General features: G+C 45.2%; 1 protein-coding gene across 1 annotated transcript in view; it reads left to right on the top strand.

Annotated features, from left to right (window-relative positions):
• Nucleotides 1-24717, top strand: part of BAG4 (BAG cochaperone 4) — a 53436-nt gene extending 28719 nt beyond the window's left edge. The window contains exons 2-5 of the mRNA XM_040346253.1: nt 12003-12095; nt 12371-12607; nt 17627-17803; nt 22502-24717. Coding sequence (XP_040202187.1) covers nt 12003-12095; nt 12371-12607; nt 17627-17803; nt 22502-22984 — 990 coding nt within the window. The 3' untranslated portion in view covers nt 22985-24717. The remainder of the gene's footprint in view (nt 1-12002; nt 12096-12370; nt 12608-17626; nt 17804-22501) is intronic.
• The last annotated feature ends 446 nt before the right edge of the window (nt 24718-25163 follow it).

The following is a 25163-nucleotide window of genomic DNA, read 5'->3' on the forward strand; positions in this document are numbered from 1 at the left end:
ACACTAGCGGACCGTATGTCCGCATTTTCATCCGTCCGTTTGCGGATGAAAACGGGACATACATGGGTTCCTATGTGATTACGGGTGTCAGCGGATAAACATCCGCCGACACCCGTAATTTGTCCACCTCCGCAAAGATCCGCATTTGCAGACGGAAGAAATCCTATTTTTCTTCCGTCTGCCGGATCGGATCGGATGAACACGGACATACGGTCCGTGTTCACCCAAATCCCCATAGGGAAGAGCGGAGAAAACACAGGGCTGTCCCTGCACAGTGTGCGGGGACCGCCCTGTCAGCTGCCAGCTCAGCGGGGATTTTACGGAGGATCCCCGCTGAGCAAAGGGCCCTTAAATTAAGCCTTTAGGCTGCATTCACACCTGAGCGTTTTGTCGCCTGAAGCACGACGCTCAAAAACGCTAGAGGGGAAAAAATACATTATTCACTATGGAGATGGTTCACATCTCCATACACCTGACGCCGAACACCTGAAGCGCAAACAAGTTCCGGACCCTTCCATTTCCCATAGAAAGTAATGGAAACGCTCGATTCAAGAGACTAGCGCGACAACGAGCGTTTGCTACGGGCGTTTCGTTGCTTTAATCAATCGAACATTTCACCCAGGCAGAAGATTAAAAAAATCTACCAACATAGCAACAAGTGATGAAAAGATGATAATTTCTCAAATCGCCTTTCAGGACAACCTTGGAGAGAGCGCAGCTCCGCCTCTTCTGTAGGAAACACCCACAGGCTTTAAATCCCTCCTCTTCCACCATGGCTTCAGTTATTGTGTTTCCTCCGCCATGGTGGAAGCATCAGGTTGGAGCCAGGGAGCTGCGTTCTCTCCAAGGCTGGAGACAGGCTTTTCCCTCATTGATTTACCTTTTTTTTTAGGTGGTGACTGAACCATCCCAGCTCCTCCACTGTACCTTTTAAGGGGGGATGCTCCGGAGTCCTCTGGTCTCGCCTGCTCACGGGAGCTTTAGGATCCATAGGGGACGCTGCGTCTGGTGCCCGGAGTCCGCAGGTTTTGACCCCGGTGGTCGGGCAGGTACCGTTTCTTTCAAGAAACATGTCCTGCATGTCGGTTCCGGGTCCCGGTCTGGCGGGTGACGTCACGCCGGCGACGCGGCGTTTCCTGTGGAGGCGTGGCGCTCGTGGCTCCTGGCGCCTGGAACGCAGGGACTAGAGGGCGGGTTCTCTGACCGGCGCTTCCGTTTCCGGCTCCTATTGATGACGCGGAGCCCGGGAAATTCAAAAGCCCAGCGTTTTCCTCTACAGCTGTCTCTCTGCAATGGAGGAAAGAGTTACAGCGATGGCGGATGCAGGCGCCGTCAGCACCGGTCAGGCCCAGGTAAGAGGGGTACAATGGTGCCTTTATTCTTATCCTTATGGGCTTTCTATTGTGTTTGGTTGTTTTTTCCTCCTTATGGGAGCCTGCTCTGCTCTGATGGAAGCCTATGCTGGGCCATCTAGCAGAAACTCTGGTGGTTGCTATGTTCTATCTTTTTTCTTAAAGGGGACATTCTTTCACTCTGGTGGTATTAGCACGGTGGTGGTTTCCCTTGCTTAGCTAAGAGAGCTTTGATTTAAGTCAGTTTAATTTCTCGTTTCAGGAGAAAACTGCTAGTAAATCTAAACCAGCAAATCCACCAAGCCAAAGGAAATGTCCTTCCTGTAAAAACCCTTTGAGAGACTCTTGGCAGAAAGCCATGTGTAGATCATGTATTAAAGACCTAGTTGAAGAGGAATCTTCTCAACAAATTAAAGAATTATTTTCATCTGTCAAGGAACTCTCGGACTCACTTAGTTCAGTGAAATCCATGCTAGTGCAGAGTGCGGTCCATACTGAGCCCCAGCAACCACCAGCAAGCCCAAGAGCTTCCACCTCCAGGCCGGTAGTGGTGGACTCTGGGGATGAGGGGACAAGTACTCTTCCCTCACTTGTAGACTCTGAGGAAGAGGAAGAAGAGGATGCATGCAGAACCTCTAAATATAAATTATCCCTGGAGGATGTGGATGAACTTTTAGGTGCAATCTACACTACCCTTGACATTCAGGAGGAAAGAGTACAACTATCAGTCCATGATAAAATGTACCAGGGTATGGATGACTCCAAACATAGAGTTTTTCCTGTCCATAAAGTGTTATCTGACACAGTTAAGAAAGAATGGAAAGACCCGGAAAAAGGTCCCTTCCTTCCTAAATCTCTTAAGAGAAGATTTCCCTTTGAAAACAAAGAAACTGAGGTTTGGAATAAGAAACCCAGAGTGGATGCTGCCTTTTCACAGGTTTCTAGAAGGACAGATCTGGCCTTTGAAGACATGGGGGTCTTGAAAGATGCGATGGACAAAAGAGCAGATGCTCTCCTTAAAAAAGCTTGGGACTCCGCATCCGCCAGCCTTAAACCAGCCATGGCTTCCACGGTGGTAGCTAGAAACCTGGAATGCTGGGTAGAGAAACTGAAGGGCCACATTGAAGCAGGCACCCATAGGAAAGACCTTTTAGACTCCTTTCCTCTAATCCTTAATGCAATTAAATACATGGCTGACGCATCAGCCGAATCTATTAAAATGGCAGCCAGATCCTCAGCACTTGTCAATTCAGCTAGGCGTGCAGTCTGGCTAAAAACGTGGTCAGGGGATACAGCCTCAAAGATTAAACTTTGTGGCATCCCTTTTTCAGGGGATTTTCTTTTTGGGCCAGACCTGGAAACAGTCTTAGATAGAACGGCCGATAAAAAGAAGGCTTTCCCAGCCAAGAAGAAACAGACGTTTAAAAAGAATTTTCGTGCTGTTCAACAACCCTACAAAAATAGAGAAGATGTCAACAAAAAACGTTGGTTTCCTCAAAAGGGTAGGGGAAGAGGTGGGGTTCTCTTCAGATCGCCTCCAGATCAAACCCCTAAAGACAAATGACAAAACTACTCCAGTAGGGGGAAGATTGTCATCCTTTCTCCCTCAGTGGAGTCAAATATCCACAAGCCCTTTCGTAAAGAACATCATTTTACAAGGTTACAAGCTGGAATTCTCGGAGTGTCCGCCAAGCAGGTTTTACATTACAGCCCTTCCAAGAGACCAAGAAAAGGCTTCGGCCATGATGAACCTTTTACAGGATCTGATTCAACAAGAAGTCATTATCCAGGTCCCGAAACAGCAGGAGGGTCGGGGGTTTTATTCCCATATATTTCTTGTAAAAAAACCTTCAGGCAAATACCGGTTGATTCTGAATCTAAAGATCCTGAACAGATCAATACGGTACAAACACTTCCGTATGGACACAATTTACTCCATCACAAAACTGTTGTCTCCAGGTTGCTTCATGGCATCCCTGGACCTAAGGGATGCTTATTTACATGTGCCAATAGCACCAGCCTCACAAAAATTCCTTCGCCTAGCCATCAATCTGGGAACATCAGTATGGCATCTCCAATTCAGGGCCCTACCATTTGGCCTGTCATCTTCCCCCAGAGTTTTCACAAAGATTATGGCGGAAGCCCTGGAGCCTCTAAAACTGAGGGGGATCTCGGTCGTGCCATACCTGGACGACCTATTATTCTTCGCAGATTCCAGGGATCAGCTTGGGACGAACCTCCAAACGTCACAGACTCATCTCAAAAATCTAGGTTGGATTTTGAACTTAGAAAAATCGCATCTAGATCCCTCTCGGGAGATGAGATTTCTGGGCTACACCCTAAACTCAGTAGTGCAAAAAGTGTTCCTGCCTCAGGAAAAGATAGACAAAATCTTTTCAGCAGTGGGTCAGATCCAGACGAACCTTTCAGTACCAGTCAGAACAGTTATGTCAGTTCTAGGCCTTCTTACAGCTACAATTCCGGCAGTCCAGTGGGCAAGACTGCACTCCAGACCACTTCAGAAAAACATCTTGCAGGTCTGGTCACACCAGGTGCCGTTCGAGAGGCGTTTCAGACTTTCTGCGAAAGTGAAACGAGCACTATGGTGGTGGAGGGACCCTTCCAATCTAACGAAGGGTCTCCCATGGTTTTTTCCCCTGGACAAGCGTCTAACAACCGACGCAAGCTCCTGGGGTTGGGGAGCCCACCTGGAGGGTCAAACCGCTCAAGGCAAGTGGTCAAAAATAGAGGCAAGAAAATCGTCAAATTGGCGAGAACTGAAAGCCATTCATTTGGGTCTGATAGCTTTTCAACAGGAGGTCAAAGGACATCATGTACAGATTCTGTCAGACAATACGACAGCAGTGATCTATGTGCTAAAGCAAGGGGGAACCAGGAGCCAAGGGCTCATGGACTTGGCCAATCAACTTCTGTCATGGGCGGAAATAAATGTGGCCTCCCTATCGGCAGTCCACCTGAAGGGATCACAAAATCTCCTAGCAGATCTGCTAAGCAGAAAAAGAGTGGTGGAAGCAGAATGGAGTCTGAACCAGGAGGTGTTCGATATAATATCGGAGGAATGGGGACATCCCCAAGTGGACCTATTTTCAAGTCAACAAAATGCGAAGGTCCAGGAATTCTTTTCAATTCACAGAATGGATCAGGCAGTGGGGATAGATGCCCTGGCACACCCATGGAATTACCGGCTGTGTTACGCCTTTCCCCCTTTTCCACTAATCCCTCTGGTCCTAAGGAAATTCAGGGAGGAGAACACCAACTTGCTCCTGATCGCTCCTTTTTGGCCAAAAAGGCCTTGGTTTGCAACACTTTTGAACCTGGCCTCAAAACCTCCCTGGAGATTACCATACAGGAAGGATCTATTGACACAGGGCTCTGTGTGCCATCCGGAAGCAAGCAGGCTACATCTAACTGCTTGGTTTCTGAAGAAGACCTTCTAAAATCTAAAGGACTTTCTGATAAAGTAGTTAAAACTCTACTATCAAGTAGAAAAGAGGTAACTAGGTCCATCTACCTCAAGGTATGGAAGAAATTTAACTCTTGGTGTTCTTCCAAAAGTTTCGAAATCAAGAGTACTATTTCAGTTCTGGAATTTCTCCATGAAGGAATGGAGAAAGGTCTAGCCGCCAGCACCCTGAAAACACAGGTAGCGGCTCTCTCAGTTTATCTTGAAAGATCTTTATCCAAAGAAACTTTAATTTCTAGATTTTTTAGGGCTCTGGCTCGAAATAGACCGATAGCCCTCAAAGTTTTCCCTTGTTGGGACTTATCTATTGTTTTGCAAGGTCTCACGGGAGCTCCGTTTGAACCTTTACAGAGTGCATCGTTAAAAAATTTAGTTCTCAAAACAATTTTTTTAGTTGCCATTACATCAGCAAGGAGAATCAGTGAACTCCAAGCTCTAGCAATTAAGGAACCCTTCCTTAGAGTTTTGCCAGACCGAGTGGTCCTTCAAACGGATCCAGCCTTCCTACCGAAAGTGGCCTCAACTTTCCATCGGTCGCAAGAAATAATTCTACCAACATTTTCCTCAGTTCCGGCTAATGCAGGAGAAGAAGCTTTCCATACACTGGATGTAAGGAGATGTCTGTTACAATTCCTTTCCGTCACCAAGGAGTTCAGGAAATCAAACGCTCTTTTTGTGGTTTTCTCCGGTCCCCGAAAAGGGGAAAAAGCTTCTAAGAGTACGCTCGGTAGGTGGCTTAGACAAGCAATTTCTGAAGCCTATCAAGCAAAAGGAGAAGTTCCTCCTTCTGGGATCGCTGCTCACTCGACAAGGTCAACCGCAGTTTCCTGGGCCGAAAGGGCCGGTGCTACGCCTGATCAGATCTGTAAGGCTGCTACTTGGTCCAGTTTCTCAACTTTTATTCGGCACTACAGGTTGGACTTGCTGTCGGCCGCAGATCAAGCCTTCGGCAGGAAGGTACTGCAGGCAGTAGTCCCACCCTAGGGTAAGTTACTTGGTTATCCTCTCCAAGGTTGTCCTGAAAGGCGATTTGAGAAAGGCCTAGTTAGACTTACCGGTGACGGTATTTCTAAGAGCCTTTCAGGACAACCGCTATTTCCCTCCCTAAATGTGTATAAAAAAGTAAAGTATATATCTATCATGGTGTTGTGGTTCTCTGTGCTTTGTTTTCCAGTGCCGGAGGCCACACAATAACTGAAGCCATGGTGGAAGAGGAGGGATTTAAAGCCTGTGGGTGTTTCCTACAGAAGAGGCGGAGCTGCGCTCTCTCCAAGGTTGTCCTGAAAGGCTCTTAGAAATACCGTCACCGGTAAGTCTAACTAGGCCTTTTTCCTATTGGCTAAAATAAAAAACGTCGAAGTACAAAAACGTCAGACGACGCTGTATGCAAACGCGCAAATAAGCATGAATACGTGCGACAAAACGCCGGAAAAAATGACTGAATGACCGACGCTCAGGTGTCAATGCAGCCTTAGGCCTGGTTCACACTGATGCGATGCGGGAACCCTGCGAATCCACTGCGGGTTCCCGCATCGCACCCGACACACACGGCAGTTCACACTGCCGTATGCAAACTGCTGGGGAGTGTCATACAATATTAACGAAACCCCCAGTTCAGCTCGCATATCGCACTGCGAACTGACAGTTCGGACATGAATCGGATCACATGTGATTCACACTGCACTGCAGTGCAAATCACATGCGATGTCCGTGCAGTGCGATTTCAGTCATTTGGACCAAACACGCACAGGACCCTTATTTTGGTCCATACCAGAATAGGATCGCATTGGGTGTTCACACCTATGTGATCCGATTCATGTCCGAACTGTCAGTTCGCAGTGCGATATGCGAGCCGAACTGGGGGTGTCGTTAACATTGTATGACACTCCCCAGCAGTTTGCATATGGCAGTGTGAACTACCGTGCAAATCGGGTGCGATGCAGGAACCCCGCAGTGGATTGGCAGGGTGTGAACCAAGCCTTATACTAGTGGTTTAAATTAACTTGATTTAAATCGAATCCACCCTGGGTACAAGGCAGTGGGATACAGGGGTAAGATCAGGATTACTGTAAGCAAGGGCTGGCAGAAGCAAAACACTAAAGCAAGGGGCACCAAAGGGGGAGGACTGAAATCTATTCTCCCAGCAGCCAGAATCAGGTGGAGACTGATTACTGGAAACTGGGAGAAACCCGCTGGTGACACTGGAGCTGCCATCTCCTGTTTTGGGAAGAACAGTGCCACCAGCAGGTGATTCAGATGCTGACACCAGGAGTCTTCATGGGCATTTGTTTTTTATCTGGTGGAGGAGAGGGGCTTTCTCAGCTAAGCACACCTTCCTGCCTGCATGCCTGAGCTAATGGCAGATGGATTGTGGAAAGTAAACGTTGCATGACTGTTCTGCCCTTACTGGCTTCGGATAAGTGATTTGTAAAGCATGGATGGATTTGTGATTTTTATTTTTTTTCTTGCCTTGAATATTAAAAATGAATAAACATGTTTTTTTTTGTTTGTGGTGCTCGGATACACTTTAAAGATACGCTATCACTTTGCAAAGTGACAGTGTGTATGTAAAATCCCCCCCAAACCCTGATGCTTACCTTGGCACCACTCATGTCTCCATTGCAGACAGTGACAGTACTCAGTGTTTTCATGACGGGGAAGCATGTGATCTAGGATTGCCATCTTTTCTTCTAGCCAAACCCGAACACTTTAGGTGCCCCAAGATGAGTAGTAATGCGGCGAGCATAGAATGCCGCAGCGAACTGTCTGTATTGCCAACTTGCTCTTGCTGACATCATCGCCCTGCCCTCCTAGTGATGCCAAACCTTCCCCCAGACAGCTGCCCACAGCTCCTGGATGGCAACAGATTTGTGTGGGACTATCTTGGTTACTTGGGGAGCCGCAGCCCAGTCTGAATAATGTGTCGGGGTTTTAGCCCGCCTGAAACCCAAACGCCTAATTAAAAACCCAGACTTACCTGGTGAATCCCAAATAGGTGGCAACCCTAATGTGATCTCCCCTGTGACGGTGCTCAGATCTAGCAGCCTATTGCTAGGCCTATACAATGAATACCCTCTAATTAACATAAGGGGACTTTAACCACTTCCCGACTGCTGTACGACTTTATACGGCCGCACGGTGGTTCTAAATCTCTGAGCCGCCGTGTTTTTACGGCATCCGCTCCTCCTGGCCACTGGGGGCGCATGAGCGCACCGGTGGTGCGCGCCCGCCTCATCACTGGAATGCCGATGCGCGTGCCTGGCGGCCGCGATGTCCGCTAGGCTCCCGCGATCGGTGGTTACAGATACAAGGACGTGGATCTGTGTGTGTAAACACACAGATCCACGGCCTGTCAGGGAGAGAGGAGACCGATCTGTGTCTCTTGTACATAGGGACACAGATCGGTCACCTCCCCCAGTCACCCCCCCTTCCCCCACAGTTAGTATCACTCACTAAGTTACACATTTAACCCCTTCCTCACCCCCTAGTGTTAACCCCTTCAATGCCAGTCACATTTATACAGTAATTAGTGCATATTTATAGCACTGATCGCAGTATAAATGTGAATGGTGCCAAAATTGTCCGATGTGTCCGCCATAATGTCGCAGTACCGATAAAAATCGCAGATCGCCACCATTACTAGTAAAAAAATTAAAATTCTGTCCCCTATTTTGTAGGCGCTAAAAATTTTGCGCAAACCAGTCGCTTATTGCGATTTTTTTTTTTTTTTTTTTTTATATTTTTTTTTTTTACCAAAAATATGTAGAATACGTATCGGCCTAGACTGAGAAAAAAAAAAGTGAGCTATTTATTACATATATATTATATATTTTTTTTCAAAATTGTCGCTCTATTTTTGTTTATAGCGCAAAAAATAAAAAACACAGAGGTTATCAAATACCACCAAAAGAAAGCTCTATTTGTGGGGAAAAAAGGACGCCAATTTTGTTTGGGAGCCACATCGCACGACCGCGCAATTGTCAGTTAAAGTGACGCAGTGCCGAATCGCAAAAAGTCCTCTGGTCAGGAAGGGGGTATATGTGCCCAGTAAGCAAGTGGTTAAGGGCTACCAGATAATACATAACAGTTCACATTAAAAGAATTGCTTTTTTGTACACAGATAGTAAAAACAAGCACAGCTAGGGTATAGTAGTTTGCACACATAGTTAACTCCAAGCTGGTTTGTACAGTAGCACAAAGGCACCCGACGTGTTTCGTAACCACCGTCTTCTTCAGAGGTGCCTCAGGCAGGTGTATGTAGCAAACTATATATAGAAAGTGCAACATTAGTATAGCAATAGTGTATGACATGATAAAAAAATCAATTCATAACATAAACGGTACTATCATTAATCACTCTGACCTATAAAAGTTTTTAATATCAAATCAATGGCATTCCACTGATTCACTAGCCAAGGGGAATGGCGTCCACAGACCCTTCCAACACTGGGGCAATGGCAGAGAGCAACCAATGGTTCAGGTGAAGTTGGCAAAAAATTAAACGATAGTAATAGCAAGGCATGTGTTGACCAAGGGAGTGACATCATGGCTCACCATAGCGCCTGACACTGGGGATTTAAGTTCCGGCTACCATAGAGAAGCATGGAAGAAGTGGTGCCAGGGCGAGTATTGGGTGGTGGGGGCTTTACAAAGATGCTGTCTCGCTTTTCCTTGAATGTTCAAGGTCACGGTGTCTTGTGAAATGATCTAATTGCAGTAGCGGCATGTGTTCAGAAATGTTCCTATAGATGTGTGTCGGGGCATTGCACAACCTTGCATGCCGTCATCCTTAGTTGATCCTGGTATCTGTCCAGGTCTTTATGTATGTACTTGCACCAAGCAGGATGATACAAGCACTCCTCCTCCTCCCGTGGCGTAGGCCGTTAGCACAGCTTTTACCACGTGTGCGGTGCCGTCACTCGGTGACTCATGCTTGTTTAAGTCGTGTAACAAGATTTGAATAAGACACTTCCCTGTAATGCACCTCCAAGGTAAGGTCACAAGCCTGTCTTTCCTGTGTATTCAACAAGATAAGCGCAACTTCTGTCATTTTCATTGAGCTGTTTATGGTCTGCTTTTGAGATGAAAATAACATTTTAAAGTCGTGTTTCCCTAAAATGTATCTCTAGCCAAAAAAAGTTTTTGGGTAGGTTTGGTTTTTTTCTTCTCGGTCAGGTTTATGTTTCTTTGCTGTCTGTGCCCCCATAAGGGAGGCTTTCCTTCACTTCCTGCCCTGAAACTGTAACAGGAAGTGGAAATGTCTCCAAAATGAGGGGAGATCCCCATTGTTGTTACCCAAACAAGTTTCCCCGATAAGAGATTTCTCCTTACCTCCTGCTTGGGGAATAAAGTGTTGTCTTTCCTATTACTTTTTGTCATGGCCATCAAGCTTTTACTTTGCTACAATTTTGGCTTCTGTCTAAACTGGCCCTAGTATATGAATGTGAGCTAGGGACCTTAGATTGTAAGCTCCTTGAGGGTAGGGACTGATGTGAATTTACAAAGTATATGTAATAGCGCTGTAGTAGTAGTAGTAGTAGTACTACATTCATAAGCACTTGCTGAAATTTATCGATCACTTTATTCATATTAACATTTTGCATTTTGATGTCCATTTTCTGCACAGGGACAGCCTGGGAGTTCTACATAAATTTTACCAGGCACCTTGAGGTCAATGGTGACTCCTTCCCTTATGGACAGATTGTGCCTATGAGCAGGCTGCTGTGCTGTCTCTTTAGCTAACCAGTAGAGCTTTGGAAATCCTTTGTCACCTGTTAAATACTTATTTGTAAAAAAAAGAAAAAAGTGAGTGAAAGCTGTTAGTGCCCATTCACAACACAAAAATGTCTTCCAGATATGTGTGTGTGTGTGTGTGTGTGTGTGTATGTGTGTATATATATATATATATATATATATATATATATATATATATATATATATATATGTGTGTGTGTGTGTGTGTGTGTGTGTGTGTGTGTGTGTGTGTGTACAGTAAAACCTTGGTTTGCGAGCATAATTCGTTCTTCCAGAAACATGCTTGTAATCCAAAGCACTTGTATATCAAAGCATTTTTCTTTACAGGGTATAAGGCCCCTTTCAGACGGACGGATAGAATGGTGCTTTTAGCTGCGGATTTTCTATTTTTCTACCGCAGCTAAAAGCACACAATGCTTTCCTATGGCCCCATTCACACACAGCGTTTACCTGCGATTTCGTTACATGCGGTTTGGTGCGAATAGAGACAATTGAATTGAATGCGTCCAGGTGCGATGTAGCGCAGCTATATGCACATAACCGCAGGTAATCGCAGTCTTTTTTGTCAACTGCGGATAGCAGCGTTGGGGAAAAAAAAAAAGAACAGGAAGCACATCATAATCCCAAAAAATGAAAGGGGTTGCTATGGAAATGAATACCGCAGCTAAACGTGGCCGCAATTAAACGCACGTAAAAGTATGTAATCGCAATGTGCAAATGCAGCTAATCGCAGTGCCTGGAGCCTTGAATTTCACAAAACATTGGTAGTGCTTTTTACTTCGGCAAAACAGCCGTCCGTCTGAAAGGGGCCTAAAAGAGAAGAGAGGCACCTCTAAGTGTAGCAATAAGTTGCTAAATGTTGTACCTTCATTAAATGTAACCGTATTGCTACACTTAGAGGCTCCTCTTTCTTTTTTTTTTTTATACTCAGTTGTGACATGACGCTACTTATATCAAGACATTGCTTGTATATCAAGGCACAATTTATTAAAACATTTTGCTTGTCTTGCAAAACACTCTCAAACCAAGTTACTCTCAATCCAAGGTTTTACTGTGTATATATAACTAATATAATATAATTGGGGATCACCTTTTCTGGAAAAGAAAGTCAGCATGCAGGTAGTTTCTTTAAAATATGGTGGGTTGCCAGTGCGTGTGTGTGTGTGCGCGCGCGTGTGTGTGTGTGTGTGTGTATATATATATATATATATATATATATATATATATATACATATATATATATATATATATATATATATATATAATAAAAAAAATGTGTATGACTATACTAATATACTAAGCTTTTCTGAATTGTTGCATTATATTTACTGTGCTTGTATTTCTATTGTATTTTATATTTCAAATGCAGTAATAAAGCTCAGCCCTAAAGACCCATCTCTTCTCTTTTTTAGAACACATCATATTCGGGGTACGATCCAAGTGGCTGGTCTTGTGCAGGTCAACCCAGACCTCCTTATCCCCCCAATTACACAGTTGGAGGACAGGTATGTACTTACCTGTTACTTGCGGTAGCACAATGGGGCCGACCTCCTGCCCCATATTGGAGACTTGTCCCATTGTCTTAATTTCTTTGAAATGCTAAGCTTGTCCAGATAGAAGGATAAATGTATATGTAAATGGTGGATCCTTTATAAAGGACGTGGGGTAGGGATCCCCCTTTTCGTGGTTTGCGTACAGAAGACAAAATGTATTTAGTGCCTTTTTTTTATAATTATCTTAAAATATGATGAGGTGAATAAGTGAATGTTTTTATTCACAGGGTATGGAGCACTATGCCAATGGCTCATATGGACCAGCCTATAGTCAGTCTGCAATGAACCCTTCTTATCCTGGCATTCACCCGCCCAATCCCTATTATCAACCACCTCCTCCTCCTCCCTCGCAGCCTCATTATACTGTGGATCCTTATAAACAACAAGGTGGTGCTCCGCAAGCCCCTCCACATTGGGGTTATCCTCAGCAGCCTCCCCAATATCAACAATACCCCGCTCCTCCGGTGAGTAATGACTGTCACTGATAGGTTTGTCATAGGTGCGTTCTTTGTAAATGAAATATTTGTATGTGTTAGTCATTATGTATGAGTGGACTGGATCAATCCAGCAAAGAAGTAGTCTAATGCACGTAAAAAAAAAATGTTCTTTTTCTTTTATGGTCCTAAAAATCAAATTTCTTTGTTTTCCCGGAAATGTCTTTTGCATGAACCAGCTGCTTTCTGATATTTTTAAAGATTTGTCCATCCAAGAAGCAATCAAAGATAAACTCAAGGAAAACCACTACATACAGCTGAATTGTACACATTATTGGAGAGCTTTTTCACCTGAACAACCAGGGGGGTTCTACAACTGTCTCTATTGACATTGGTAATACGACCTGCTGATTGGACAGTGAAGGAGCAGCAGAAGATGGACTGGTTCTCCTTCACTTTTCATTTGCCCCTCTTGTGGCCTTGTTCCTTATCATATTTGCATGCAGAACCCCTAGTGGTGCCTCCTCATTTTCCCAATCTGAGTGCAGCTGTACAGGGGAATACAAGAGGCTGATATAAAGTCAACTAACACAGTCCTCAAAATTTACACTCGCCTGCTCGCATTTTGCGAGTAAATTTTGAGGGCTGGCGAGTGTGGGCTGCCTGGGAGCAGGGGAGGCGAGCAAGGAGAGGAGCCGTCGTCTGGTTGTTCAAAGAGCAGGGAACATAACAGCTTTCAATTCAAGTCATATACAGCCCCTCCCCCTTGTTCGGGCACTTTGATAGACAGATCACCCATCCCAGGATTGGACGGATGATCTGTCTATCAAAGTTTCCCGGACAAGGGGGGAGGGGCTTTATATGACAGCTCGCGGCGGGGAACACGGCTATTGAATTGAAAGCCGTTATGTTCCCCACGCTTTGAACAACCAGGCGGCGCCTCCGGCTCCTCTCCTCTCACCCAGCACAGGTAGGATGCTATGGGGACATTTTGCTGCATTGGGGACATTTTGCTGCATTGGGGACATTTTGCTGCATTGGGGACATTTTGCTGCAATAGGGACCCGTGGCTGCACTGGGGACACGTGGCTGCATTGGTAGACATGGGCAGGCTGCATTTTTGGGCATGGATAAAGTTGTTGTTAATATTTATTTTTATAACATAATTCTGCATAAAACATTTAAGTGTCATTTCATGAGATAATTTATGAGGGCAGGAGTAGGGGCAGGACATGGTAGGGGTTGGAGTATGCCTTGAGGCCTGGCTAGTAGCTCAGGACTTGAAATTTTGAGCCCTGAACTAACTCCTATATTTAAGTGCTAAAGGATTTGTATTTCCTTCCATCCAGTCTTAAGGTTCACACAGCTCTGTCACAAAGCACAGCCCTGCCTGGAAGGAGGGGGGAGCGGGTACCTAGTTTTGACAGTTCTTCCCTTCTTCTGGCACATGTCAGAGGTCCCAGAAGACTACAGGACCATTCACGATGTGTGACATGCGCAGTGGGCAGCCGGATGTGAAGCTGCAAGCTGTCAGTTGGGTTGCCACAGTTAAAGCGGAGTTCTGCCTTGGGGGGGGTATTTAAAAATCAGCAGCTACAAATACTGCAGCTGCCGACTTTTTTATATGGACACTTACCTGTCCAGGTAGCTCACAATGTCATCACCCCAGCCAGGCTGTCGGGTGCTGTCGCCGACCATTCGTCTTAAGGGAAACCGACAGTGAAGCCTTTCGACTTCACAGCTAGTTCCCTACTGCGCATACGCTGCACTTCCTTACTGGCCTGGCGGCAAAACGAAGGAGGAGGGGGGCCGAACTTCCGTGGGGCGGTGCTGTCTCCCTGAAGTGGGGAAGGGTACCTGTCAAAAACAGGTACCCATTCCCCCCCCCCTCTCCCCCCTAAAAGGTGCCAAATGTGGCACTGGAGGAGGGAGGAAGCAGATAAGCGGAGGTTCCACTTTTGGGTGGAACTCCACTTTTAAGATGTCGCAGCCGCCAGGAACGGAAGACCGGTGGAGCAAACGGCTCAGGTAAGCACAGGACTGGATCCCCGGTCAGGTGAGTGTCTGTTTATTAAAAGTCGGCAGCTCCAGCTTTTGTTTTTGTTTTAAAGAAACACCCCTTTACCTGTCCTACCCACCTCCATCTCTGTATTGGCTGCAGCACCGCTCTCCACCTCCTGCTTTCACTGGAGACGCTGAGGGCAGTGGGAACTATAGGCTCCGGCTGCTGTCAGTCAAACACCTGTGGGGAGGGATCAGGGGTGTAGCTTATTGGCGCTGTGTGTATCTATGGACACACACAGCCTGGCTGGGGAGCGTGTGCTCAGGTGCCTCCGTAGCGCCTGACTTGCTAAGGATACACCTAGAGGAGGGAGGAGCAGACGGCCCTTGTGGGGACTTCTAAAAGTTAAAGGACCTTTCTGTGTAATACTGTTGCACAGAGCAGGTAACTATATAAAATCTTTTTTTTTTTTATTTTAAGCAAAAAAAATATCCTTTAGTATGACTTCTAGTAACATTTACTGGTCTTGTCTTTCCCCCAGCCTGTGATTAGACAGTGAAAGTATAAGCACAGACTGCTGGGCTCATCTCTTTAGCAGTCTTCTCTCACCTCCTATCCCTATGACCCTTGTTGGTACTGGAGCATTGCAGCACAACTGGCTGGCTTCTTGTGTTGCCTCTCTCCTCCCTCTAGTTTGAGCTTTGCTGTGCCAGGGAGGCTGATGCCAAGTCAAAATTACATATTTACATGGCTTGCATATAAAAGGCTACATTTAAAATATATTTATGGGCAAAACTTTTTTTCTTTAGTTTAGGTTAGAGTAGGGAACGGATATAAAATTACAGTTATAAAGTGAAATATTTAACACGTGCCTATTGTAAAACTGAAAATAGCAACAGACATGACCTTTGTACACAGACCATACAATATAAAATATTCTGTACTTGCACGTCTTAAATTCATTTTTACATGGCCAAATCCATAAGATGCCTTGTCCCACATGGTCATTATATTCATACATTTTATACACGTGACAGAAGAATTAATTAAAGTGATTGTAAAGGGTTTTGTTTGTTTTTTTCCTATAAAATAACCAACATGTTATACTTACCTGCTCTGTTGCAGTGGAATTGCACAGAGCAGCCCAGATCCTCCTCTTCTTGTCCCTCTTCTGCGATCCTGGCCCCTTCCTCCTGTTGAGTGCCCCCACAGCCAGCAGCTTGCTATGGGGGAACCCGAGCCGAGTCACAGCTCCCTGTGTCCATTCAGACATGGAGCTGTGCTTTCTTCTCTCTCGGCGCCGCTGCTATGTCTTAGCCAATCGAGAGGGAGAATCTGGGACAGCTGAGACACTCATGGACAGATAGGGGGCTCAGGTAGGTAAGTATTGGGGGGTCCGAGGGGGGCTGCTGTACAGTTTTTTTTTTATCCTAAAGCATAGAATGCATTAAAGGACAAGTCCCAGCCTAAGCTCATTTGGCTGGGCTTTTCCTATGGGTCGCAGGAGTGCAATTTGTTTTTCACTCCTGTGACCCGTTTTCAGCCTGAACTCCGCTCTCTACTGACATCACCAAGATCAGTCCATGTTGGCGTTCAGCGATATATATCGGGATTGCGATTTTGCGGTGGATGAATCGGACACTAACTGACACTTTTCTGGGAACCAGTAAAGCTAATACAGTGATTAGTGCTAAAAATATGCACTGTCACTGTACTAATGACACTTGCTGGGAAGGGGTTAATATCAGGGGGTTAAAATCAAAGGGTTAACTGTGTGCCTAGCCTGTGCTTTTGTACCAAGTGGGAGGTGTTTTTACTAGGGGAAGGCATGGACCCCAGCTTTGCAGGAACACAGGATCCCTGTCTTCCCTACTGACAGAACAGCAATCTGTTTACATAGGCAGGCTGCCGTTCTGCCTCTGTACTGAATGATCGGTGGGTGCCTGCTGACATTGAGTCTGCGGTACCCGCAGGTCAGCCCTCACTATGTATAATCAGCGGCAGCGGGCTGGCGGCATTGTGCATGCGTGCCCCCTACCCACAAGTTTCGGATCACTTACTAGGTACATGTCTGGCACAGCAGAGCCACCTTGCCTCCGTATATGCAAGTTATACAGTCGGCAAGTGGCTAATGCTCACAGATTGCAGCATGTGTCATCTTTTATTTTCCCTCTAGTTCCAGTCTGATTTGACCTAATTAGCAGCTCTCTTTCTGGCAGGTCCTTGGAAGAACATAAGTGCTAATGACTACTACTAACGACTTTGCCCGAGAAAATGCATGTAATGCTGGCCATAGATTACCGTATTTATTGGGGTATAGCGCGCTCCCGCGTATAGCGCGCACCCCTAAAGTTGCAGCGGATTCCTGTGGAAAAAAGTTTTTTGTACTTAGTTTTGGTGTCTTGCGCGGCGGCCTCGTCGGGTCCGGCGTCCGTCTGCGGCTTCGGGTGTCCTCTTCGTCGGGTCCGGCGTCCTTCTGCAGCGTCCTCGCGTCCTCCCCGCTCGTTTCCCGCGCCGAGTTTGAATACTGCGCTGACATATACAGAGCGCAGTACACTCGTGTATTGTCGGGCAGGCTCGGCAACTCTCGCGCTGACGTCCTGTACGTCCAGGACGTAAGCGCGGAAGGAGCCGAGACTGCCCGACTATACCCGAGTGTACTGAGCTCGGTATATGTCGGCACAGTATTCAAACTCGGCGCGGGTATCGGCGTATACCGCGCACCCACGATTTTGCCCTGATTTTCAGGGCAAAAAAGTGCGCAGTATACGCCGATAAATACGGTATACAATTTTTCCTTTAGTTTGCCAAAACCATATAATATGAGGTCAAACCTAAATTTCAATTTGTATGCAATCAGGCAGGCCCTTGCACTACATAGTTGAAGTTAAATCTAAAGGAAATTGAATAATAAAATTGTATAATGTATGGCCAGCTTAAGACTGGGCAGAACTTATCTTGTACTTGATTGCAATAAACCTAGAGATGTAATAAAACGCCTCTTTATATTTCACTGGTATATGATAGCAAGATATCTTGTTTTCCAGGGAATGCCTCAACAGAGCCCACAAAATGAAAACTGGAACGTTTATGGAGCCCACAATCCATACCAGTGGCCCCCAGCACCCCCTCCTACACACAACCCAAACAGCGGCCATTATATGGCTGGTGGCAGACCACCATGGACAGGAGGAGACGCACCACCAGGAGTGTATGATATGAAGGTAAGCAGCCATGTTCAGAAAGCTTTAGATGTTTATCTGCAATTGTGGAAGAACTACACGTCTCATTATGTCCTGCCAGTAAGCCAGGGATCTTCTCATATCGATGTTTGAAGAACCTCTCTTATTAGTGTATTTTTTCACCTTTATTCCATCATCACCCATTTTCTTCAGAAGGGAATCACCGTTCTGCTTTCTGGACTGTTGTGTTGGATCAGGGATGACACTGTTATGAAAATCTTCGTAGCCCTTACAATCTTGGCTGTGAATGTACACACATCACACAAAAAGCCGGAGAAAAGAAGGCAGATGGAAACTTGTCAGCTCAACGGTGGCTGTATCTAAACGGATGCGGTCATAGTTTAAGGCCGGGTTCACACGTGTGGTGCAAATTTTAGGTCCGTTTTCACTGTGCATTTCCAAAGTAGCTGTTTAGCGGTTCAGCTGCGTTTTTAGATACGGTTCTGATACGGATGTTAGGAGCAGGCGGCCGCTGGCAATCTTGACAATAACTGGTTGTTAAGGAGCAGGCCGGCAAGCTGGTCGCCACGTCCTTAACAAACGATGACTCATTAGCTGTCAGCGTGTTCTCACTGACAGCTGAATGTAAACCAAAAAAACTGCAGCAATAAAATTTGAGAAAAAAAAATGTGTAGGGGTACCCCCAATCCATACCAGGCCCTTTGGGGTCTAGTGTGGATTTTAAGGGGAACCCCATGCAAAATGTGAAAAATCAAACGGCATTTGGTCTGTCCCCCATTTCATACCAGACCTAAGGTATTTTGAGGGCAACTCAACCAAACCACAACCCCCCCCCCCAAATCCACACCAGACCCTTATATGAGTATGCAGGCCAAGAAAGGGGGGGGCGAGCAATAAACTAAGGAGTGTCAATGGATGTCCCCCACCTTCTCATGATGTCATCAACTCGGCGGGAGCCAGCATCGGGTTCAGACCACCTCCTTTTTTTTTTTTTTTTTGTTCAGGGCAGCGGTGTTCATCATGATTGACACTGGATTTATATATATAAAGGAATTGTCTAACTGTCTCTGTGTTTTTATTTATTTTTGACACATGTTTTACAATGTACCCCATACTAATTCACATAGTGGAGTGGCGGGATCTGTTAAAGGAGGCTTTGAGATATGGCCAATGGTTGTGGGGAAGAGACCCTTGTCCCTATTACACAGGAACAAGGTTCTTTTGGGAAAGGGGAAGCACCCCCTACCCCCAAAGCACTCCTTTCTGGCCTGGCAGGCTGCATGCTCGAGTAACGGATAAAAGAATAATTGCGCTAAACCCAAACGTGCACTAGTGATTAAACTAATAACCAAGTGTGTGTGTAAAACCACTGTGTCCGTGTTTAACACACAAACTCAGTGGAATCAGGGGGCCAGATGGCCTCTCTGCTAGCAATAATATATATGAACCAGGTGATCAATAACATAAATGATTGTGAACCATAGCCACAATAATTGTTAAAGAAATTAACAAAACATATAATAATGTATTAATATAAAGTCCATATAGTCCAAAATAATTTTTAGAAATAAGTTGTAGGTCCATATAGCAAATGAAGACACCCGTGAAGATTCCAGAAATGTAGTAATAAAACACCAAACGTGAATCCTCCACCAATCGTGCAGCTGCTTACCAGAACTCTGGGTCCTGCCGGACCACTATCAACATATTTCTCAACCAAAGATTTAAGGCAGCAGTATGCTCGAGTAAGGATCTGGTATGGTGGTATTATTATTTTTTTGGCATAGGGTTCCCCTCAGAATCCAGACCCGAAGAGATGCTGCCATTGGGTTGTGGGGACCCCCCATGCCATTTAAGTTTTTAATTTTGGCAGGGGTGGGCGGACCTCCACTTTAACACCTACATGGCCATATTATTATTAGCTAGGTTGCTAGCATATATCAGGAGATGTGTAGCCACCCTTAAAAAAAGTGGATAATCCTTGTGCAGAATGTCATGTTTATTTGCTTATCTGTCTGACTGTCTGACCAAAGACTTCTCATGGGAATGACTTGGCAACCCCTCCTAAAATGGCTTCCTCCTGTTTTCAGAACTTCACAAAGATCGTGATGACATGACTCAATGACTCATCTTTGTTTATGTGTTTGCTGACGTCAGCGTTTTGCTGGGACATTTATCTGGCGATAGATACAGTACACTCTGTATGGTCTGGAGCATCAGGATTCTACAAAATGGGTGGATCACACTATTGCATGAGAGAATCCGGCCCCCTCCCATCTCATTCCTGGTTTTCACATACACTATATGTCAAAAGTATTGGGACACCTGCCTTTAAATGCGCTTTAATGGCATCCAATTCTTAGTCCGTAGGGTTTAATATTGAGTTGGCCCACCCTTTGCAGCTATAATAGCTTTAACTCCTCTGAGAAGGCTGTCCACAAGGTTTAGGAGTGTCTTCGGGAATGTCTGACCATTCTTCCAGAAGCGCTTTTGTGAGGTCAGGCACTGATTTTGGATGAGAAGGCCTGGCTCGCAGTCTCTGCTCTAATTCATCCCAAAGGTGTTCTATCGGGTTGAGGTCAGGCAAGTCAAGTTCCTCCACCCCAAACTCACTCATCCATGTCTTTGTGAACCTTGCTTTGTGCACTGGTCCAAATCATTTGGTGAAGGTGGGGATTATGGTGTGGGATTGTTATTCAGGGCTCCTAAGTTCCAGTGAAGGGAATTTTTAAGGCTTCGGCATACCAAGACATTTTGGACAATTTCATTCTCCCAACTTTGTGGGAACAGTTTGGAGATGGCCCCCTTCCTCTTCCAACATGACTGCGCACCAGTGCACAAAGCAAGGTCCATAAAGACATAAATGCCTGAGTTTGGGGTGGAGGAACTAGACTGGCCTGCACAGATTCCTGACCTCAATGCAATAGAACACCTGTGGGATTAATTAGAGCGAAGACTGCAAGCCAGGCCTTCTCGTCTACGTCGGTGCCGCCTGACCTCACAAATGCGCTTCTGGAAGAATGCTCAAACATTCCCATAGACACTCCTAAACCTTGTGGACAGTCTTTCCAGAAGAGTTGAAGCTGTTTTAGCTGCAAAGGGTGGGCCAACTCTATATTGAACCCTACAGACTAAGATGCCATTCAATTCATGTGCATGTAAAGGCATGTGTCCCAATACTTTTGATAACATACTGTGACTACAGATAATTTGGCTAATTGAACACATCACAGGAAAGCTAAACCAATTGAGTAACATCTTGTAATACCCCTTCATTACCAGGCCATATTTAGCTTTTCAGTACTGTGATAGTTTGACAATTGTCATAGAACACTATACCCAAATGCATTTTTATTGATTTTTCTTTTAATGAGTAATACAGAGGACTTGTATTCATAGACCATAGGTTATATGTAGCTGCCTTCACGTGGTCGTTGTCAAACTAAACTTGTTATGGTCACCCACAGAGCACACCATACAACCCCAGGGCTATCTAGCAGGTTCCAGATCAGGTACCTTGGGGACCGTACTTGGACCCCACTCTGTTGGCATGGCCTGTAATCTTTGCTTCAGGCCCTGGATCTGGTGTTGGGTATTACCTAGGCATGCAGTGCAACATGTGTAGTTAGGAGCAGGGTGCTATACAGGTCCAGGGCCGTAGTCTGTTTCTTTGGTTCCCAGACTCTGAAGATCCTTTCGGGGTATGCCCACGGTGATGGGTGAAGCCTCTGCCTCTAACAGGCCCTGTGTTATTGATAAGACAGGGTCTCCCTGTAGGTGTACACCGGTTCCTGGCTCTTATTAACACTATCAGAAGTGTGTAGCACACTATGCAGTTTACAGAACAGAGGAATGGGGAGTTCTTCACTTATTGTACCATCCCATGCCATTCTATGCATTAAGATAAAAAGCCTTCTGTGTGCAGCAGTCCCCCTAATACTTACCTGAGCCGCATCTCGATTCATGCAACATCGCTGGGAGACTTGGCTGTCCCTCCTCATTGGTTGAGACAGCAGGGAAGCTCCAGCTGCTGTCAATCAAAGTCAATGAGAGAGAGGGGGCGGGGTGGGACTGTGGCTTTGTGTCTGAATAGACACACAGAGAAGCGGCTTGGCTCGGGTGCCCCAATAGCAAGCTGCTTGCTGTTGTGGGGCACTTAAAAGGGCTGAGGGGCCAGGAGCACCAAAGAGGAACCTGAGAAGAGGGGGATCTAGGCTGCTCTGTGCAAAACAACTGCACAGGGCAGGTAAATATAACAACATGTTTATTATTTTTATATATAAAAAAAAACAAGACTTTAAATAAGGGTACGGTATGTTGTTTTCCTTTGCCATGGGAAATTGTCTAAGAGCACCAAGTAGGCTTTGTTTTCTTTTGTTAAATAAGAATGTCTTTATGACTGTTCTTATGACTCAGAATAACATTAAATAACATCTTATGAACCATTCCCAGATAAATTTAGATAATTACTAGGGAGTTCCAACCTTTTTCTCACAACCATAAATGGTTACCAGAATTGTCACCCATGCACATAGGCATTGGTATCGTTTTTTGACTTGTGGAAGGGTAAAGCGTTTTGTGGTTAGATTGCCTGTGATGTCTTGGTTTTATCTTCTGTCCTGTCTTGGTTTTATTTCTGATGATGAATGTGCAACCATAATGAGAAAGCTTGAGTTATTCTTGGTATAATTATTTTTTCATCTTCAATTTTTATTTCAGGATCCATCTCGGACATCCAACTACAACCATCAAAGGCCCTACCCTGGCTACCCCTCCAATATCTCTCAACCAGGGCCAACACCGGAACCCAAGCCTAACCCACCTGCCTCAATAGCCCCACCCAACCCTCATTACAGCGCCTCTCCTCAAATGTACACCCGGAAAGATCCTTCAAACCAAGAAACCAGTCCTAGAGCCAAAGAAGCTAATGCTTCTCCAGTTGATCCTTCAAGCGCCCATCCTGGCATTGTGAAGATCAGCGAAGTCTTGGAAAAGGTGGTGGATCTGGAGAAGGAGGTGGATGAATTTGTAGGTAGAAAGACTGATATGAGTTACCGGTATTTAGAAGAGCTATTAACAAAGCAGTTATTAGAATTAGATTCTGTAGAAACTGGTGGTCAGGAGGGTATTCGTCAGGCACGGAAAGAAGCTGTGAGGAAGCTACAATTGATTCTGGAGAGGCTAGAGCGGAAGGGTTTGTGATTTCATGCGGCAGAAGTAAAGGATTCTTCGTTATAAAGGTTTATTTGGATTCCAAGAGGTTTCTGGCCAGCCGACATAAAAAAATGGCATGGTCTTCGGGTGCCTAACATGCCAAAAATATGATGAAGGGAAAAGCCACCTATTTATAAAAAAAAAATAAGACATCCTTTTGGATGCCCTGCTGGACAAATTGGACTTCCAGCACCCATGGAACATTACTGAGAATATTTACAATGGAAATTCGTTGTAGTTGTAGATGTTTTCATGAAGAACTAAATATTTTAGGAAAAATGCTGTGTTTTTCTGGAAACAATTTTTTTTTTCTAGGTAGAATAAAGCCATTTTGGAGTTCACAGGTTTTAATTACTTAAAGCCGTTCGAAGATGAACTTTGCCACTGACTGCAGTCATTACCCAAATCACAAGACTTTATTTGCCATTACAAACCGTTCTACGACTGTGGCTACCTAGCATGACAAGTGTTTGTGTTCTCTGCATATTTTTGGATGTGCAAATACATCTATACTTTAAAGTTTGGAAATGTGAGAGTCACATGTAAATGATTTATTGTCGCATTTTGTTTGGGGGACTGTACAATAAAAAAAAAAGGCCAGTGTGGGTAACTCCCAATTAAGGACTATTGCCAAAAAAAAAATAAAAAAAAATGAGATTTGGGTGAAATTAGGTGGTTCCATTGGTTGGCCTGGTGCCCTTATCCAGACACAGGATCTTTCAAATAACATTTCAGCCTGAGGAAAGTCCCATTCAAATGCCTGAGCCCTTGTAAAGGTTGACATTCATAAGCCGGTTGCACACATGCATATGAATTTTCCAATTCGCATTTGAACCCTTGATGCTTTCCAATGTACATCATAATCTTTGTCAAATAAGTTTTCCATCCATATATTATATCCTCTGTATCGTGATTTTTCTGTTGCTTTTGTCACTGTTTTTAAAACATGAAAAAGTCTCCGTAAACCTGGATAGAGCTTGGGGTCTCTGCTCAAGCTTGCACAGCCCCGTTCGGTGGATCCCTCTGTGGGTGCAGACTAGATAAGAATCTGCCCTGACTCAATACAAACTGTAAGGCAGAAATAGTATCCCGGTTACCACCCAATGTGAGAGTAATAGCAGCTTCAGCAGACTGTCTGAGCCATGCACCCGACGCGTTTCGCCCTGCTCCCAGGACTTCGTAATGGAGATGGAAAAAGTCTCTCTGCAAAGCAAGCAGTTAATACTTTGCTGTGCTGCTGCCTATGCTGCTTGACCTCTGCTTGGTTTAAGAGAGAACTTGTTCAGAGATTTTCTGCATTCAGCACTTCTGGGGATATTGAATGCTGTTGTCCCCAGCTGATCTCTGTGGTTTTCTCCACTAGACCCTACATCACTATGTGGGGTGGCAGACGCAGCCATAATGAGCAGTGGGGGGCCAGACATCCACTAATACTGAATATCTTTTAGCAAGATTATCTCTTCAACCCTGTGGAGTTTGGTGGCATGGGCAGCAGGACTGGTATTAATAGTTTGCTTTGTAGGGGGACCTTAATTTTCTTGTTTTAAAGATGGCTAAAGTTGCTTTAGAAAACAAATTTAATAATCCAACTCTTTGTGAGTTTCCTGTTCAAATGTCAGAAAACGTACCACGTTCTAATGCCTTTAATTTTTTAGAAAACCTCCATTTTGTGTCCGAACCTGTGCATTGTGGGCCTCCTAATCGTAGCATAAAATTCTCATTTAAATAAATGGAATGTGACATCCCAATCTGATCAGATTTGGGTTTTACATTTAAAAGCTTTAAAGGGGGATTACAGGGCAAAATATGTGTTGGCTTTTGGCTGTTGGCTGTTTTATAGTATTTAAAGCGGGGGTTCACCCTAAAAAAAAAATTCTAACATTACATTGAGCTCACTTCCGACATTGACAGTATGCTGATCTTTTTTTTTTTGCCGTACATACCATTGTATCGTTATTCCCCCGACTTCCGTGTAGTGAATCCCGTGGAAGTGGGCGTTCCTATGCACAGGCTAAGTGATTGACGTATGACAAAAGCTTCCCCCCGGTGCATACGGCCACATCACGAGTTGCCGAAAAAAAGCCGGACTGCGAGTCTGCTCTATACGGCGCCTGCGCACCGACGTTCGGCAACTCGTGACGCGGCCGTATTCGCCGGGGGGAAGCTT

This window comes from Rana temporaria, chromosome 3, assembly GCF_905171775.1.
Source record: "Rana temporaria chromosome 3, aRanTem1.1, whole genome shotgun sequence".
Taxonomy (NCBI): domain Eukaryota; kingdom Metazoa; phylum Chordata; class Amphibia; order Anura; family Ranidae; genus Rana; species Rana temporaria.